The sequence below is a fragment of the Diadema setosum genome, chromosome 9, assembly GCF_964275005.1.
Source record: "Diadema setosum chromosome 9, eeDiaSeto1, whole genome shotgun sequence".
NCBI classification, from domain to species: domain Eukaryota; kingdom Metazoa; phylum Echinodermata; class Echinoidea; order Diadematoida; family Diadematidae; genus Diadema; species Diadema setosum.
This window is the reverse complement of record NC_092693.1, coordinates 30,296,265-30,317,773: the sequence shown is the minus strand read 5'-3', so window position 1 is coordinate 30,317,773 and position 21,509 is coordinate 30,296,265. Positions and strand designations below refer to the sequence as shown.

The 21,509-nt window shown below is 37.0% G+C and overlaps 1 protein-coding gene across 1 annotated transcript in view; it reads right to left on the bottom strand.

Moving 5' to 3' along the window:
- LOC140233293 (uncharacterized) overlaps window positions 1–21,509 on the bottom strand; it is a 177,877-nt gene that overhangs the window by 99,950 nt on the left and 56,418 nt on the right. Inside the window, exons 26-33 of the mRNA XM_072313402.1 lie at window positions 19,157–19,405; window positions 14,672–14,920; window positions 13,240–13,488; window positions 11,808–12,056; window positions 9,634–9,882; window positions 7,085–7,333; window positions 5,451–5,699; window positions 3,244–3,492 (exon numbers count right to left, since the gene is read on the bottom strand). Of these exons, the coding sequence (XP_072169503.1) occupies window positions 3,244–3,492; window positions 5,451–5,699; window positions 7,085–7,333; window positions 9,634–9,882; window positions 11,808–12,056; window positions 13,240–13,488; window positions 14,672–14,920; window positions 19,157–19,405 (1,992 nt within the window). The remainder of the gene's footprint in view (window positions 1–3,243; window positions 3,493–5,450; window positions 5,700–7,084; window positions 7,334–9,633; window positions 9,883–11,807; window positions 12,057–13,239; window positions 13,489–14,671; window positions 14,921–19,156; window positions 19,406–21,509) is intronic.

The following is a 21,509-nucleotide window of genomic DNA, read 5'->3' as shown; positions in this document are numbered from 1 at the left end:
CTAAAATTCATATGTATGCACAAAGTACCATTTACAATTAAGGGGCCGTATCATCAGCACTTACGACTACGGCATATCTGCAACTATTGATCAGGCATATACCAATTTAATATTGAATCACACCTGACACATTTCACGTTTACACAGCAAAGATGACATGTGACACTTTCGTCCCTGGGGCGAAAAGACCTCGCACCTACAATACGTGATGTATGTCAAATGTTCAGGAGAGCAAAAAAATTTAAAAAATATATGGTAGTCAAAGCACTTTATTTGATGGGATGGCCTTTCCTTTGACATGCCTTGATGACTTCATTCTGTGGGATTACACAGGTAGAGGATTTGGACAGGACATGATTTTAGTGATTTTCTAAATATCAATAAATAACATAATTTTCACAACAATTTGAGATACGAGGCATGTCACCAAAAGTGATATTATGGGCATTCCATTTTTTTTTTTCTGTGGTGTGTGTGTGTGGGGGGGGGGGGGGATAGGATAGTGTAAAATCTCTCTTGATGCTTTTATGATTTCCCAAATGAAAAGGTCAGCTTAACCCATATCCGCCGGTTGTGTAATGCAGTTTAAAGACTGTTAATAGCCTGCTGCTAGACTTGAGGCTATTTCACGTATGTTCACTCATCTGTGCCATGTTAAATTCAAGGTGATGTCACCAACTCTTACAAAAAGAAAACTATGTAAAACTATATATCAATTGAAAGAGAAAGAAATGGTCTTTCAGATGAGATGCAAATTAGTGACATATGTCATGAGTTATGTGACATCATATGATTTTAGTATTTTCATATGATTTACATATCAATAATCACATTGCTCATGTGAAAGAAACCACTAATGAAAAATATCCATAGCCTTTATGCAGGAAAACAACTATCAATTTTGAAATCTTCATAATGTAAGCTTTCCGATGGTATATAACTCATACGGTTTAATGCTTACAAATGTGAAGAAATAATAGCGAATAATAACTCATTAAGATCTGCACTCTGCAGACTAGTGCGCATGGTATATAAGCTCATAGACTCTATGGGGCTAGTGTAAAGTAGGGCTATGCATACACGTACAGCAGTGTTCGATCTCACATAGATGTAGACCTATTCTGTCAGCAGCCTACTGTAAACCTCCAAAGTGAATACAAGTCCAAATGAAATCAATAACAGGAAGTGATGCAAAGGAATGTGGGACATCAGGTCAGAGTTTACAGGCTATAATGAGCTATATCATGACATCAACATCCAAGCCATTTCTGCTACGGATTATCCAGTAGATCGGCATTAACAGCATTTGGGCAAAGTATTGGATATCCAGTAGATCGGCAGATATGGGTTAATAATGTCAGTTTGTGTATTAAGATAGAGCTGAACACAATTGGTCTCTTTTCAGCTGAGACTGATTCAAAATTCATAAGGGCTCTCAATTCATCTACCACCATGTGAAATTTATTTGCATTATCACCATGAGGTGAATATAGTTCTTGGACAATCCCCCACTGGTGCTATTGAATCAACTGGAAGAACACAAAATAAGAATTAGCCTGTCTTTCTTGTTAAAAAAGTACATCACATTCTGACAAGTGCCTTAGTTTGTAGATCTACTTCCAAGGTGTAGCATATGTTTCACTGTGAAAAAAAGAGACTTTGAAATGAGAATGTATATTATAGAAGTTGGATAGTGTAAGTGCAGTGAACGCACGGTTTCTTTAGATTGGTGCCGCCTCTGCGTACGAGCCACTAGGCTAGTACACAGTGCGCACCATCTGAAGAAACCGAGTGTCCACTGCACTTACATTGTCGCACAATGGAACAAGCGCGCTATTTCTTTTGTAGAATAGCGAGTTTTGATGAATAAACCCCCCCGCCCCTCCCCCCAAAAATAGAAACAGCATTACACACGATGAATGATAGACAAATTTTGGTAACGCGATAACGCCAGGTAACGGCAGTCTAAAGGCCACCTCACACTCTAATTCTTGTGATACGATACGGGATGCATATAGCATCGCAAGCGTTCGGTTACTACGTTAGATGAATACACAAACTCAACGCAACTTCACGAGCGTGGTATATCACTTTTTTTGCGCGACATCTACACTCCCGTGCAGTGCGCGAAAAAAGTTGAATGCCACGTGACGCGTTTTGACCAATTACCATGCTTGAAATCCGCTAGCTATTTTATGATAATAACTGCATGTTATTCAGTTGGTAAATGTGTGTTATATCAGATTGTTTTCACATAATGATAACTATACAGATCACGGTTGATAGTCCTTTCTTATACCTCCCTTCTTGATACCTGATACATTTTGCACGTCCATGTACAAATCAAAGACGACATGTGACAATAATGCACATTCCATTGTTTGTTTGAATTCCACAGGATATGTATTGTATATCTCCCTCTATGTCCTTGTATGTTTTCTCAAATATTAAAGAAATGTTGGGTGGTGTAGTAAGAAAGAGCTAAACTCACTGGTTCTCGTTTCAATTAAAATACATGACTAGTTGAGAAAACTTACTCCCTGGAGATTTCTAATTTTCAGTATCAAAACATACAACACAAGTTACAGATTATCCCCTAGATCGGCATTCACAGCATTTGGGTGAAGTACGGGACATCTAGAAGAATGGCGGATATGGGTTTATAATGTCAGTTTGCGTATTAAAACAGAGCTGAAGACAATGGGTCTCTTTTTAGCTGAGACTAATTCAACCTCAAAATACAGAACTCATACGGGCTTACAATTCATCTACCACTATGTGAAATAATTTGCATTATCACCATGAGGTGAATATAATTCTTGGACATTCTCCCACTGGTGATGTTGAATCAACTGAAAGTATACAAAATAAGACTTAGCCTGTCTTTCTTGTTAAACAGTACATCACATTCTGACAAGTGCCTTAGTTTGTAGATCTACTTCCAAAGTGTAGCATATGTTTCACTGTGAAAAAAATAGACTTTGAAATGAGAATGTACATTAATAACTGCATGTTATTCAGCTGAGGATTACATATTTCATATCAGATTGTTACAAATCTGTCCACCAACTTGACAGCTATTAATATACATACTACTTTTATCTTTCATGAAGGAAATACATTTTGAATAGGGAAAAATGGCATCATTCTAATTTTCTATGAAAATCAATGTTTAAGAGAATGGAATTAGCTTATAATAATAATAATAATAATAAAAGATAAGTATAAGTATTGAAATCATACGTGTCTGTACTGTAACTGTGAAGGTGCAGCTGCCAGTGTTTCCACTACCATCAGCATAGACATATGTCACATCAGTTACTCCAACGTTGAAAGTACTTCCAGGGGAATGGGTGGATGATTGAAAAACGGCCACACCAGAGACATCAGTAGCAGTTGGCAGGTTCCATGTCACTGCAGTGGATGTTACACCCAGCTCAACAGTGCTGACTCTATTTGTCGGACAAGTCACCACAGGGCCTGTTGTATCCTCTGAAAGGATACAATATATGAAACCAGTTACTAGTATCTTTCCTGCTTTATATTAGAATATAATCTAACATTCATATATATGTCGCATATGCACATGCAAAGTACCATTTATACAGGGGCCATATCATCAGCACTTACGACAAAGGCATAACTGCAACTATTGGTCAGGCATGTACCAATTTCATTTAATCACAAACCTGACACATTTCACATGTACACAGCAAAGATGACATGTGACACTTTCGTCGCGGGGGCGATAAGACCTCGTATCTACAAAATGTCAAATGATCAGTAGAGGAAAAAAAAAAAATTAATAAATGAAAAAAAAAAAACATATGGCAGTGAAAACACTTAATTAGATGGGATGGCTATTCCTTTGACATGCTATGATGTCTTCATTTTGGTGATTACACAGCAAGAGGATTTGGACATGACATGATTTTGATTTTCTGAATATCAATAAATAATGAAATTTTCACCAAAATTTGAGATACGAGGCATGTCGTCCCAGTGATATTATGGGCATTCCATTTTTTTTTTCTAATTGGGGGAGGGGGGAGGGAGGGTGGGGATAGGATAAGGTAAAATCTCTCTTCCTGCTTTCATGATTTCCCAAATGAAAAGGTCAGCTTAACCCATATCCGCCGGTTGTGTATTAAAATGCAGCTTAAAGACTGTTTGCCTGCTGCTAGAGGCTATTTGACATACATGTATGTTCAATAAACTGTGCAATGTCAAATTCAAGGTGATGTCACCAACACTTACGAAAAGAAAACTATAGAAAACTACATATTAATTGAAAGAGAAAGAACATGGTCCTTCAGATAAGATGTAAATCAGTGTCATATGTCATGAGTTATGTGACATCATATGAATTTAGTATTTTCATACGATTTACAGATTTACATATGAATACTCACATTGCTCATTTAAAAGAAAACAATAATGAACTGGAAATGTCGCTACGGCGACTGGTGTATGCCTCCGCCATAATGCATGGTTCTCCTAATAGGTCTATAGTACAATGTCTTGACAATGTGTGATGAAAGTTTCACACAATTGGCAAAATATTAAAATGACAGGTTTGCCACAAATGTGCTGAATGTTCATTTTCCTAGAACTAGGTTTAATTGGATGAATTATTAAAACGTCAGAGTGCAGGTATTTGGGGGAACTGATGATTTTTACTTGACTTTTGACCCTTTTATTAGTTTATGCATTGAGTAATTTTCAAGTTATTGAGAAAAAGTATGATTTCAGTATCAAATGGTAAAATAGTATTATCTAAACCTGACCATTGACCTTTGACCTCACAGTTCCAAAGAGAATCACTGTTAGGTAGAACATGCATAAATATGTAAGTTTCATGATAATACCTTGAGTTACTTTTGAGATATGGAGGAAGAAGTGCAGTTTAGCACTTTCCCTTGACCTTTGACCTATTGACGTTTTGACCTTTTGGCAAGAAACGTCCCACAGAATATATATTGGGTTATACACTTTGTACATGCATACATCAAGTAAAAAAAAAATCCTTCAGGCATTGCATAAATATAAGGAAAGCAGTGATATTTTGAGGAGTTGACCTTGACCTTTGACCCCTTGGCCTTTGACCCCAAACTTCCCTAGATAATCACTGCCCATCGGTACATGCATATATACTAAGTTCCATGAAGATACCTTGAACCATTTGCGAGATATGGAGAAAAACACGAAATTTCAACCTTTTTTTCACAAAATAAAATGTGACCTTTGACCTTTGACCCTGTGACCCTAAAATCCAAACAAAGTATTATCCCCCCAGGATATACCCTCATACCAAGTTTGATGTAAAACCACCTCACGGTTCTTGAGATATCGACAAAAACAAAATGGGACGGACGTACGGACGTACGGACGGACGGACGACCCGAAAACATAATGCTAATAAAAGATAAGTATAAGTATTGAAATCATACGTGTCTGTACTGTAACTGTGAAGGTGCAGCTGCCAGTGTTTCCACTACCATCAGCATAGACATATGTCACATCAGTTACTCCAACGTTGAAAGCACTTCCAGAGGTATGGGTGGATGATTGAAAAACGGTTACACCAGAGACATCAGTAGCAGTTGGCAGGTTCCATGTCACTGCAGTGGATGTTACACCCAGCTCAACAGTGCTGACTCTATTTGTCGGACAAGTCACCACAGGTCCTGTTGTATCCTCTGAAAGGATACAATATATGAAAACAGTTATCTTTCCTGATTACATTACAATAAAATCTAACATTCATATACATTGTACGTGTATATGCACAAAGTCCCATTTACATAGGGGCCGTATCATCAGCACTTACAGCATATCTGCAACTATTGATCAGGCATGTACCCATTTATTTGAATCACACCTGACACATTTCACATGTACACAGTAAAGATGACATGTAACACTTTCGTCGCTGGGGCGATGAGACCTCGTATCTACAAAATGTCAAATGTTCAGGAGAGCAAAAACTTAAAATATGGCAGTCAAAGCACTTAATTAGATGGGATGGCTATTCCTTTGACATGCTATGATGTCTTCACTTTGGGGATTACACAGCAAGAGGATTTTGACAGGACATGATTTTATTGATTTTCTGAATATCAATAAATAATGAAATTTTCACCACTGAAAATTTGAGATACGAGGCATGTCACCCCAGTGATATTATGGGCATTCCATTTTTTTTTTTTTTATGGGGGGGGGGCGGGGAGGGGGTGTGGGGGGGGGGGAGGGGGGATAGGATAAGGTAAAATCTCTCTTTCTGCTTTCATGATTTCCCAAACGGAAAGGTCAGCTTAACCCATATCCGCCGGTTGTGTATTAAAATGTAGCTTAAAGACTGTTAATAGTCTGCTGCTAGAGGCTATTTCACATACATGTTCACTAAACTGTGCCATGTCAAATTCAAGGTGACTTCACCAACACTTACGAAAAGAAAACTATAGAAAACTATATATCAATTGAAAGAGAAAGAACATGGGTCTTTCAGATAAGATGTAAATAAGTGTCATATGTCATGAGTTATGTGACATCATATGATTTTAGTATTTTCATATGAGTTACAGATTTACCTATGAATAATCACATTGCTCATTTAAAAAAACCAATAATGAAAAATATCCATAGCCTTTATGCAGCAAAACAATTATCAATTTTGAAATCTTCATAATGTAAGCTCTCTGATGGTAAATAAACTCTTTGGCCCGAATTCACAAAGGTGGTACAAATGAAACCATGGTTTAAACCATGGATCTAGTTTGTAGATCTACTTCCAAGGTGTAGCAAATGATTCAATGTGAAATGAAGAGACTTTGAAATGAGAATGTACGTTAATAACTGCATGTTATTCAGCTGAGGATTACATATTTTATATCAGATTGTTACAAATCTGTCCACCAACTTGACAGCTATTAATATACATACTGCTTTTATATTTCATGAAGGAAATACATTTTGAATAGGGAAAAATGGCATCATTCTAAAATTTCTATGAAAATCAATGTTTAAGAGAATGGAATTAGCTTATGATAATAATAAAAGATAAGTATAAGTATTGAAATCATACGTGTCTGTACTGTAACTGTGAAGGTGCAGCTGCCAGTGTTTCCGCTACCATCAGCATAGACATATGTCACATCAGTTACTCCAATGTTGAAAGTACTTCCAGGGTTATGGGTGGATGATTGAATAACAGCCACACCAGAGACATCAGTAGCAGTTGGCAGGTTCCATGTCACTGCAGTGGATGTTACACCCAGCTCAACAGTGCTGACTCTATTTGTCGGACAAGTCACCACAGGTCCTGTTGTATCCTCTGAAAGGATACAATATATGAAAACAGTTATCATTCCTGCTTTATATTACAATAAAATGTAACATTCATATACATTGTATGTGCACAAAGTACCATTTACATAGGGGCCGTATCATCAGCACTTAAGACTACGACATATCTGCAACTATTGATCAGGCATGTACCCATTTATTTGAATCACACCTGACACATTTCACATGTACACAGTAAAGATGACATGTGACACTTTCGTCGCTGGGGCGATGAGAGCTCGTATCTACAAAATGTCAAATGTTCAGGAGAGCAAAAACTAAAAATATGGCAGTCAAAGCACTTTATTAGAAGGGATGGCCTTTCGTTTTACATGCCTTGATGGCTTCATTTTGGCGGATTACACAGCTAGAGGATTTGGACAGGACATGACTTTATTGGTTTTCTGAACATAATTTCCACCAAAACTTGTAATACGAGGCATGTTACCGCAGTGATATTATGGGCATTCCATTTTTCTGTTGTTGCTGTTGTCGGGGGGGGGGGGGGGGGGGGGAGGGGGATGGGGGATAGGATAATGTAAAATCCCTCTTTATGCTTTCATCAGTTCCCAAATGAAAAAGTCAGCTTAACGCATATCTGCTGGTTTTGTAATGCAGTTTAAAGACTGTTAATAGCCTGCTGCTGGAGGATATTTCACATATGTTCACTAAACTGCGCCATGTCAAATTCAAGGTGATGTCATCAACACTTCCGAAAGGAAAATTGTGGAAAACTATATATCAATTGAAAGAGAAAGAAATGGTCTTTCAGATAAGATGTAAATCAGTGTCATATGTCATGAGTTATGTGACATCATATAATTTTAGTATTTTCATATGACTTACAGATTTACATATGAATAATCACATTGCTCATTTAAAAGAAAAACACTACATAAAAATATCCATACCCTTTATGCAGGAAAACTATCAATTTTAAATCTTCATAATAGCTTTTTCAAAGGTAAATAACTCATATGGTTTAATGCTTACAAATATGAAGAAACAGCAAATAATAACTCAAAGATTTGCACTCTGCGGACCAGTGTGCTTCGTATATTAACTCATAGACTCTATGTGCATGGGTGGGGCTCGAGTAAAGAACATGTATGCAGGCCTATACGTACACATACAGCAGTGTTCGATCTCATATAGATGTAGACCCATTCTGTTAGCAGCCTACTGTGAACCTCCGAAGTGCAATGAATACAAATCCAAATGAAATTAATAACAGGAAGTGATGCAAAAGAATGTGGGACATCAGGACAGAGTTTACAGGCTATAATCAGCTATATGACACGATTGTCCAAGCCATTTCTGCTACAGATTATCCCCTAGATCGGCATTCATAGTATTTGGGCAAAGTAGGGGATATCCAGTAGATCGGCGGATATGGTAATGTCAGTTTGTGTATTAAGATAGAGCTGAACACAATGGGTCTCTTTTTAGCTGAGACTGATTCAACCTCAAAATACAGAACTCATAAGGGCTCACAATTCATCTACAACCATGTGAAATTATTTGCATTATCACCATGAGGTGAATATAATTCTTGGACATTCTCCCACTGGTGATGTTGAATCAACTGAAAGAATACAAAATAAGACTTTAATAGCCTGTCTTTCTTGTTAAAACACTACATCACATTCTGACAAGTGGCTAAGATTGTAGATCTACTTCCAAGGTGTAGCATATGTTTCACTGTGCAAAAAGAGACTTTGAAATGAGAATGTACATTAATAACCCATGTTATTTATAGTCAATAATGGTGTGTTACATCAGATTGTTATCGGATATTGATAACTCTAGAGATCATGGTTGAAAGTCCTTTTTTATACCTCCCTTCCTAATACCTGATACATTTTGCATGTACATGCACAAATCAGAGACATGTGACAATAATTAACATTCCTTTTGTTTATATGAATTCCAAATCTCCCTCTATATCTTTTCATGTTTTCTCAAATCTAAAGCAATGTCAGGTGGTGTAGTAAGAAAGAGCTAAATTCACTGGTTCCCGTTTCAAAGATACATTGACAAGTTGGGAAAACTGACTTTTTGGAGATTTCTAATTTTCAGTATTAAAACATTCACAAGTTACAATTCTGTCCACCAAATAGACAGCTATAAATGATATACATAAAACATTTTTTCATTTTAGGGAAACACATTTTGAACTGGAAAAATTGGCACCCTTCTAAGATATCAATGATCTATGTTTAAGTAAAAGGAAATCGCTTACAATAATCAAAAATGGGTATAAAAAATATGTAAGTATTGAAATCGTACGTGTCTGTACTGTAACTGTGAAGGTGCAGCTGCCAGTGTTTCCGCTACCATCAGCATAGACATATGTCACATCAGTTACTCCAACGTTGAAAGTACTTCCAGGGTTATGGGTGGATGATTGAATAACAGCCACACCAGAGACATCAGTAGCAGTTGGCAGGTTCCATGTCACTGCAGTGGATGCTACACCCAGCTCAACAGTGCTGACTATATTCGGTGGACAAGTCACCACAGGTCCTATTGTATCCTCTGAAAGGATACAATAATTTGAAACCAGTTATCTTTCCTGCTTTATATTACATCATAATTAAACATTCATATATATGCACATGGAAAGTCCCATTTACATAGGGGCCATGTCATCAGCACTTACAACTAAGGCATATCTGCAACTATTGACCAGGCATGTACCAATTTCATATTGAATCACACCTGACACATTTCACATGTACACAGTAAAGATGACATGTGACACTTTCGTCGCTGGGGCGATGAGAGCTCGTATCTACAAAATGTCAAATGTTCAGGAGAGCAAAAACTAAAAATATGGCAGTCAAAGCACTTTATTAGAAGGGATGGCATTTCGTTTTACATGCCTTGATGGCTTCATTTTGGCAGATTACACAGCTAGAGGATTTGGACAGGACATGATTTTATTGGTTTTCTGAACATAAATAAATAACATAATTTTCACCAAAACTTGTGATACGAGGCATGTCACCTCAGTGATATTATGGGCATTCTATTTTTTTTTTTTAGGTGGTGGGGGGGGGGGGAGGATAGGATAATGTAAAATCTCTCTTTCTGCTTTCATGATTTCCCTAATGAAAAAGTCAGCTTAACCCATATCTGCCGGTTGTGTAATGCAGTTTAAAGACTGTTAAATAGGCTGCTGCTGGAGGCTATTTCACGTATTCCACTCTGCGGACTATAGCGTGCATGGTGTATTAACTCAGAGGCTCTGTGGGTGGGGCTACAGTAAAGTATGTACAGGTACACATACATCAGTGTTCGATCTCACATAGATGTACACCTATTCTGTCAGCAGCCTACTGCAAACCTCCGAAGTGCAATGAATACAAATCCAAATGAAATCAATGACAGGAAGTAATGCAAAGGAATGTGGGATATCAGGTCAGAGTTTACAGCCTATAATGAGCTTCCAAGTATATCACACCATTCTCCAAGCCATTTCTGCTACAGATTATCCTGTAGATCGCCACTCAGAGCATTTGGGTGAAGTACGGGATATCCAGTAGATCGGCGGATATGGGTTAATAACGGCAGTTTGTGTATTAAGATAGAGATGAACACAATGGGTCACTTTTCAGCTGAGACTAATTCAACCTCAAAATACAGAACTCATAAGGGCTCACAATTCATCTACCACTATGTGAAATTATTTGCATTATCACCATGAGGTGAATATGCTTCTTGGACATTCTCCCACTGGTGATGTTGAATCAACTAATCTGAATAGGATACAAGATAAGACTTAGCCTGTCTTTCTTGTTAAAACAGTACATCGCATTCTGACAAGTGGCTTAGTTTGTAGATCTACTTCCAAGGTGTAGCATATGTTTCAACGTGCAGAAAGAGACTTTGAAATGAGAATGTACATTAATAACTCCATGTTATATAGTCAATAATTGTGTGCGTTATATCAGATTGTTATTGGATATTGATAACTCTAGAGATCATGGTTGAAAATCCTTTTTTATATCTCCCTTCCTGATACCTGATACATTTTGCATGTACATGCACAAATCAAAGACGACATGTGACAATACTTAACATTCCTTTTGTTTATTTGAATTCCAAATCTCCCTCTATATCTTTTCATATTTTCTCAAATCTAAAGCAATGTCAGGTGGTGTAGTAAGAAAGAGCTAAATTCACTGGTTCCCGTTTCAAAGGTACATGACAAGTTGGGAAAACTTACTTGTTGGAGATGTCTAATTTTCAGTATTAAAACATTCAACACAAGGTACAATTCATTCCACCGACTAGACAGCATGATATACATAAAACATTTTTACATTTTAGGGAAACACATTTTGAACTGGAAAAATTGGCACCCTTCTAAGATTTCAATGATCTACGTTTAAGTAAATGGAAAAAGCTTACAATAATCAAAGATGAGTATACAAAATATGTAAGTAATGAAATCGTACGTGTCTGTACTGTAACTGTGAAGGTGCAGCTGCCAGTGTTTCCGCTACCATCAGCATAGACATATGTCACATCAGTTACTCCAATGTTGAAAGTGTTTCCAGGGTTATGGGTGGATGATTGAATAACTGCCACACCAGATGTATCAGTAGCAGTTGGCAGGGTCCATGTCACTGCAGTGGATGCTACACCCAGCTCAACAGTGCTGACTATATTCGGTGGACAAGTCACCACAGGTCCTATTGTATCCTCTGAAAGGATACAATAATTTGAAACCAGTTATCTTTCCTGCTTTATATTACATCATAATTAAACATTCATATATATGCACATGGAAAGTCCCATTTACATAGGGGCCGTATCATCAGCACTTATGAATAAGGCTTATCTGCAATTATTGATCAGGCATGTACCAATTTCATTCAATCACACCTGACACATTTCACATGTACACAGCAGAGATGACATGTGACACCTTCGTCGCAGAGCATTTGGGCGAAGTACGGGATATCCAGTAGATCGGCGGATATGGGTTAATAACGGCAGTTTGTGTATTAAGATAGAGATGAACACAATGGGTCACTTTTCAGCTGAGACTAATTCAACCTCAAAAGACAGAACTCATAAGGGCTCACAATTCATCTACCACTATGTGAAATTTATTTGCATTATCACCATGAGGTGAATATAGTTCTTGGACATTCTCCCACTGGTGATGTTGAATCAACTAATCTGAATAGGATACAAGATAAGACTTAGCCTGTCTTTCTTGTTAAAACAGTACATCGCATTCTGACAAGTGGCTTAGTTTGTAGATCTACTTCCAAGGTGTAGCATATGTTTCAACGTGCAGAAAGAGACTTTGAAATGAGAATGTACATTAATAACTCCATGTTATATAGTCAATAATTGTGTGCGTTATATCAGATTGTTATTGGATATTGATAACTCTAGAGATCATGGTTGAAAATCCTTTTTTATATCTCCCTTCCTGATACCTGATACATTTTGCATGTACATGCACAAATCAAAGACGACATGTGACAATACTTAACATTCCTTTTGTTTATTTGAATTCCAAATCTCCCTCTATATCTTTTCATATTTTCTCAAATCTAAAGCAATGTCAGGTGGTGTAGTAAGAAAGAGCTAAATTCACTGGTTCCCGTTTCAAAGGTACATGACAAGTTGGGAAAACTTACTTGTTGGAGATGTCTAATTTTCAGTATTAAAACATTCAACACAAGGTACAATTCATTCCACCGACTAGACAGCATGATATACATAAAACATTTTTACATTTTAGGGAAACACATTTTGAACTGGAAAAATTGGCACCCTTCTAAGATTTCAATGATCTACGTTTAAGTAAATGGAAAAAGCTTACAATAATCAAAGATGAGTATACAAAATATGTAAGTAATGAAATCGTACGTGTCTGTACTGTAACTGTGAAGGTGCAGCTGCCAGTGTTTCCGCTACCATCAGCATAGACATATGTCACATCAGTTACTCCAATGTTGAAAGTGTTTCCAGGGTTATGGGTGGATGATTGAATAACTGCCACACCAGATGTATCAGTAGCAGTTGGCAGGGTCCATGTCACTGCAGTGGATGCTACACCCAGCTCAACAGTGCTGACTATATTCGGTGGACAAGTCACCACAGGTCCTATTGTATCCTCTGAAAGGATACAATAATTTGAAACCAGTTATCTTTCCTGCTTTATATTACATCATAATTAAACATTCATATATATGCACATGGAAAGTCCCATTTACATAGGGGCCGTATCATCAGCACTTATGAATAAGGCTTATCTGCAATTATTGATCAGGCATGTACCAATTTCATTCAATCACACCTGACACATTTCACATGTACACAGCAGAGATGACATGTGACACCTTCGTCGCAGAGCATTTGGGCGAAGTACGGGATATCCAGTAGATCGGCGGATATGGGTTAATAACGGCAGTTTGTGTATTAAGATAGAGATGAACACAATGGGTCACTTTTCAGCTGAGACTAATTCAACCTCAAAAGACAGAACTCATAAGGGCTCACAATTCATCTACCACTATGTGAAATTTATTTGCATTATCACCATGAGGTGAATATAGTTCTTGGACATTCTCCCACTGGTGATGTTGAATCAACTAATCTGAATAGGATACAAGATAAGACTTAGCCTGTCTTTCTTGTTAAAACAGTACATCGCATTCTGACAAGTGGCTTAGTTTGTAGATCTACTTCCAAGGTGTAGCATATGTTTCAACGTGCAGAAAGAGACTTTGAAATGAGAATGTACATTAATAACTCCATGTTATATAGTCAATAATTGTGTGCGTTATATCAGATTGTTATTGGATATTGATAACTCTAGAGATCATGGTTGAAAATCCTTTTTTATATCTCCCTTCCTGATACCTGATACATTTTGCATGTACATGCACAAATCAAAGACGACATGTGACAATACTTAACATTCCTTTTGTTTATTTGAATTCCAAATCTCCCTCTATATCTTTTCATATTTTCTCAAATCTAAAGCAATGTCAGGTGGTGTAGTAAGAAAGAGCTAAATTCACTGGTTCCCGTTTCAAAGGTACATGACAAGTTGGGAAAACTTACTTGTTGGAGATGTCTAATTTTCAGTATTAAAACATTCAACACAAGGTACAATTCATTCCACCGACTAGACAGCATGATATACATAAAACATTTTTACATTTTAGGGAAACACATTTTGAACTGGAAAAATTGGCACCCTTCTAAGATTTCAATGATCTACGTTTAAGTAAATGGAAAAAGCTTACAATAATCAAAGATGAGTATACAAAATATGTAAGTAATGAAATCGTACGTGTCTGTACTGTAACTGTGAAGGTGCAGCTGCCAGTGTTTCCGCTACCATCAGCATAGACATATGTCACATCAGTTACTCCAATGTTGAAAGTGTTTCCAGGGTTATGGGTGGATGATTGAATAACTGCCACACCAGATGCATCAGTAGCAGTTGGCAGGTTCCATGTCACTGCAGTGGATGCTACACCCAGCTCAACAGTGCTGACTATATTTGGTGGACAAGTCACCACAGGTCCTATTGTATCCTCTGAAAGGAGACAATTATGAAACACGTTATCTTTCCTGCTTTACATAACAATAAAATCTAACATTCATATTTATGCACATGCAAAGAACCGTTTACATGCTGTATAAGCTGTTATTTTCGCAAGGGTTTAATTTTCACGAATTTCGCGAATCTCAGTTGGGTCATGAATTTAACAACACACAAAAATGTCTCCATGTCCTATAGCAATAGCGCATTTATGTTAGTGTCGGCGTTAGTTCGTGAAAACAACATCTGGCGAAAATGTCTATGACCTCCTCATTCGCGAAAATATCTGTACGCGAAAATAACAGCGTATACAGTAGGGGCCATGTCATCAGCTCTTATGACTAAGGCATATCTGCAACTACGGTATCAATCAGGCATGTACTAACTTCATTGAATCACACCTGACACATTTCACATGTATACACAGCAAAGATGACATGTGACACTTTTGTCGTATGGGCGATAAGCAAAAACTAAAAATATGGCAGTCAAAGCACTTTGTTTGATGGGATGGCCTTTCCTTTGACATGCCTTGATGACTTCATTTTGTGGGATTACACAGGTAGAGGATTTGGACAGGACATGATTTTACTGATTTTCTGAATATCAATAAATAACAAAATTTTTACCAAAACTTGTGATACAAGTCATGTCACCACAGTGATATTATATGCATTCCAGTTTCTATTTTATTTCATTTTTTTTTTTTTTTTGGGGGGGGGGGGGGGAAGGAAGGATAGGATAATGTAAACTCCCTCTATTATATGCATTCATGATTTCCCAAATGAAATGGTCAGCTTAAGCCATATCTGCTGGTTGTGTAATGCAGTTTACAGACTGTTAATAGCCTGCTGGTAGAGGCTATTTCATGTATGTTCACTAAACTGTGCCATGTCAAATGTCAGATGTGAGATGTCATCAACTACAGAACTACTGAAAACTACAGAAAACTATATATCAAGAAAGAGAGAAAGAAATGGTCTTTCAAATAAGATGTAGATTAGTGTCATATGTCATGAGTTATGTGACATCATATGATTTTAGTATTTTCAAATAATTTACAGATTTACATATGAATAATCACATTGCTCATTTAAAAGAAACCACTACATAAAAAAAAAAAAATCCACAGCCTTTATGCAGGAAAACTGTCAATTTTGAAATCTTCATAATAGCTTTGCAATGGAATATAACTCATATGGTTTAATGCTTACAAATATGAAGAAATAGCGAAAAATAACTCAAAGATCGGCACCCTGCTGACTAGTGTGCATGGCATATTAACTCAGAGACTCTGAGGGTTGGGGATACAGTAAAATAGGCCTATACCAGAGATGCGAACCTCTCAGACCTCAAATCAGTAATGCTAAAGCTAAAAACCAGTAATTTGAAGTAAAAAACAGTAATGTTGTCGGTGGCGGATCTAGAGGGGGCGCAGCCGGCGCACGCCCCCCTTTATTTTTCAGTAGAAACAAAAGAAATAAAAAGAAACAAAGAAATGAAACCCGGAAGTAGCACCAAAAATATTAGTTGTGCCCCCCCCCCCCCCCCTTACAGAATTCCTGGATCCGCCCCTGGTTGGCACAATGCTATTTACAAAAAAGACAAGCATCTGAAATGAGTTGTACGTACCCTGATTTGGTCATCAATAGTATTAAACTAGAAAGCAGTCTGAATTTGCACCATAGCATGTTATTTAGCGAAGTTATAAAGCAAAAATAAAAACGAAGAAATACAAAGGAGGAAACTGTCATTACTAATGACACTTTCCTCAAAATCACCCAACCATTGGCAGCTCCAAAATTTGTGATTTTCCATCATAATTCGTATTTTTTCAATCTCCCTCTTTTAGCTATTTTGAAATAAACTCGCTGACGTATGAGACCTAGAGGCTCTAAACATAACATTACGACACAATCATGCCGAAATACGAAGCTGGTCACCAGCACGATAAAGATTCCAAAACTACGCAATGTTCAGCGTTGATTGATTACTTTCTCGCAATGAATGTGTAGCTAGTGCATGCAAGGAGGTATTAGGCTCGCCTAGTACCTCCTTGGTGCATGTGTACCAAAGAGGTTCAAGAACCTCTTTGATGTGTACCTCCAAAAACTTGATGCGCTGGTTATGGACACTTCCACTACCTAGCAGGGGAAGGGGAATACTGTCATCTTCTCAAGAGAGCTTTTGTGTGAGCGAGTGCAACACTTTGTAGGGTGTTTCCAATTATTGTTTACAATAAAACATAGTCATATGTTGTTTTCAGGCAATTTCATTTTAGTGGATTTTAAACATCATCGTTTTCCTGTAAGTATTCCAATTTTCTTTTCCCCTGACTGGATCGGAAAGTCTGCCATAACGACGATCGCTAAATGCCGCGCTGTGTGTGGATGTGCCGATGTGCGACGAAACACATGGTTTCACATCAAGTTCAGTATACGTATAACATAAATAACATAATTTTCACCAAAACTTGTGATATGAGGCATGTCACCTTCGTGATATTATGGGCAGTCCATTTTTTTTTTGGTGGGGGGTGGGGGGGGGGGATAGGATAATGTAAAATCCCTCTTTATGCTTTCATGATTTCCCAAATGAAAAGGTCAGCTTAATCCACTGGTTGTGTAATGCAGTTTAAAGACTGTTTGCCTGTTGCTATTTTATGTATGTTCACTAAACTGTGCCATGTCAAATTCAAGGTGATGTCACCAACATTTACAAAACCTATAAATCAATCAATATGAAAACTATATATCAATCGAAAAAGAAAGAAATGGTCTTTCAGATAAGATATTATTGTCATATGTCATGAGTTAATTGACATCATATGATTTTAGTATTTTCATATGATTTACAAATTTACATATGAATAATCACATTGCTCATTTAAAAGAAAACACTAATGAAAACTACAGCCTTTATGCAGGAAAACTATCAATTTTGAAATCTTCATAATAGCTTTTCGATGGTATATAACTCATATGGTTTAATGGTTACAAATATGAAGAAATAGGGAATGATAACTAAAAGATCTGCACTCTGCAGACTAGTGTGCATGGTATATTAACTCATAGACTCTATGGGTGGGGCTAGTGTAAAGTACATACACGTACAGCATTCTTCTATCTCACATAGTACTGTAATCCTCCAAAGTGAATACAAATTCAAATGAAATCAATGACAGGAAGTGATGCAAAGGAATATGGGATATCAGGTCAGAGTTTACAGGCTATAATGAGCTATGTGACACAATTGTCCAAGCCATTTCTGCTACAGATTATCCCCTAGATCGGCATTCACAGCATTTGGGCGAAGTAAGGGATATCCAGTAGATCGGCGGATAAAGTTCTGTATTAAGATAGAGCTGAATACAATGGGTCTCTTTTCAGCTGAGACTGATTCAACCTCAAAATACAGAACTCATAAGGGCTCACAATTCATCTACCACTATGTGAAATAATTTGCATTATCACCATGAGGTGAATATAGTTCTTGGACATTCTCCCACTGGTGATGTTGAATCAACTGGAAGAACACAAAATAAGAATTAGCCTGTCTTTCTTGTTAAAAAAGTACATCACATTCTGACAAGTGGCTTAGTTTGTAGATCTACTTCCAAGGTGTAGCATATGTTTCACTGTGAAAAAAGAGACTTTGAAATGAGAATGTGCATTAATAACTGCATGTTATTCAGTTGATAATTGATCAGATTGTTATCTGATAATGGTAATTATTATAGAGATCATGGTTGATAGTCATTTTTTATACCTCCTTTCCTGATACCTGATACATTTTGCATGTACATGTACAAATCAAAGACAACATGTGACAATAATGCACATCCCCTTTGTTTATTTGAATTCCAAATTTCCCTCTATATCCTTGCATATTTTCTCAAATATAAGGCAATGTCAGGTGGTGTAGTAAGAAAGAGCTAAACTCACTGGTCTCGGATCAGTTAAGATACATGACTAGTTGGGAAAACTTACTCGCTGGAGATTTCTAATTTTCACTATTAAAACATACAACACAAGTTACAATTCTGTCCACCAACTTGACCGCTATAATATATCTAACGTACATAATATTTTTTTCATTTTAAGGAAACACATTTTGAACTGGAAACAATGGCACCATTTTAAAATTTCTACGATCAATATTTAAGGAAATGGAAATAGCTTATAATAATCAAAGATGAGTATACAAAATATGTAAGTAATGAAATCATACGTGTCTGTACTGTAACTCTGAAGGTGCAGCTGCCAGTGTTTCCGAGACCATCAGCATAGACATATGTCACATCAGTTGCTCCAATGTTGAAAGTACTTCCAGGGGAATGGGTGGATGACTGAAAAACGGCCACGCCAGAGACATCAGTAGCAGTTGGCAGGTTCCATGTCACTGCAGTGGATGTTACACCCAGCTCAACAGTGCTGACTATATTCGGTGGACAAGTCACCACAGGTCCTGTTGTATCCTCTGAAAGGATATAATATATGAAACCAGTTATCTTTCCTGCTTTTATATTACATCAAATATATATGCATATGCAAGGTACCATTTGTACATAGGGGCCATGTCATTAGTACTTACAACTAATGCATATCTGCAACTATTTATCAGTCATGTACCAATTTCATATTCAATCATACCTGACACATTTCACATGTACACAGCAAAGATGACATGTGACACTTATGTCGCTGGGACGATAAGACCTCTATCTATAAAATGTTAAATGTTCAGGAGAGCAAATAATTAAAAAAATATATGGCAGTCAAAGCACTTTATTAGAGGGGATGGCCTTTTCTTTGACATGCCTTGATGACATCATTTTTGGGGATGACAGAGCTACAGGATTTGGACAGGACATAATTTTATCAATTTTCTTAATATCAATGAATATCATAATTTTCACCAAAACTTGTGATACGAGGCATGTCACCCCAGCGATATTATGGGCATTCCATTTTTTTTTTTTTTTTTTTTTTTTTTTGGTGTGTGTGTGGGGGGGGGGGGGGAGGGAATAGGATAATGTAAAATCCCACTTTATGCTTTCATGATTTCCCAAATGAAAAGGTCAGCTTAAGCCATATCTGCTGGTTGGGTAATGCAGTTTAAAGACTGTTAATAGCCTGCTGCTATTTTATGTATGTTCACTAAACTACGCCATGTCAAATTCAAGGTGATGTCATCAACACTTACGAAAGGAAAATTGTGGAAAACTATATATCAACTGAAAGAGAAAGAAACGGTCTTTCAGATAAGATGTAAATCAGTGCCATATGTCATGAGTTATGTGACATCATATGATTTTAGTGTTTTCATATGATTTACAGATTTACACATGAATAATCACATTGCTCATTTAAAGGAAACTACTAATGAAAAATATCCATAGCCCTTATGCAGGAAAACAACTATCAATTTTGAAATTTTCATAATGTAAGTTTTCTGATGGTATATGACTCATATAGTTTAATGCTTACAAATATGAAGAAATAGCAAATAATACCTCAAATATCTGCACTATGCAGACTAGTGTGCATGGTATATCAACTCATAGACTCTATGAATGGGGCTACGTAGAGTAAAGTAGGCCTAAACGTACACATACAGCAAGTGTTATGATCTCACATAGACGTAGACCTATTCTGTTAGCAGCCTACTGGAAACCTTCGCAGTGCAATGAATGCAAATCCAAATGAAATCAATAACAGGAAGTGATGCAAAGGAATGTGGGATATCAGGGCAGAGTTTACAGGCTATAATGAGCTCTATGACATCACCGTCCAAGCCATTTCTGTGACTGATTATCCCATAGATCGGCGTTCACAGCATTTGTGCAAAGTACGGGATATCCAGTAGATCGGCGGATATTGGGTAATAATGTCAGTTTGTGTATTAAGATGGAGCTGAACACAACGGTCTGAGACTGATTGAACCTCAAAATACAGAACTCATAAGGGCTCACAATTCATCTACCACTATGTGAAATTATTTGCATTATCACCATGAGGTTAATATAATTCTTGGACATTCTCCCACTGGTGATGTTGAATCAACTGAAAGAACACAAAATAAGACTTTAATAGCCTGTCTTTCTTGTTAAAACAGTACATCACATTCTGGCAAGTGGCTTAGTTTGTAGATCTACTTCGAAGGTGTAGCATATGTTTCACTGTGCAAAAAGAGACTTTGATATGAGAATGTACATTAATAACTGCAAGATATTCAGTTGATGATTGTGTGTGTTATATCAGATTTTTATCAGATAATGATAACTCAAGAGATCATGGTTGATAGTCCTTTTTTATACCTCCCTTCCTGATACCTGATACATTTTGCATGTACATGTACAAATCAAAGACGACATGTGACAATAATGCACATTCCATTGTTTATGTGAATTCCATATGATATACATTGTAGAATCTCCTTCTATATCCTTGTGTGATTTCTCAAATACAAAGATATGTCAGGTGGTGTAGTAAGAAAGAGCTAAACTCACTAGTTCTCGTTTCAGTTGAGATACATGACTAGTTGGGAAAACGACACTCGCTGGAGATTTCTAATTTTCAGT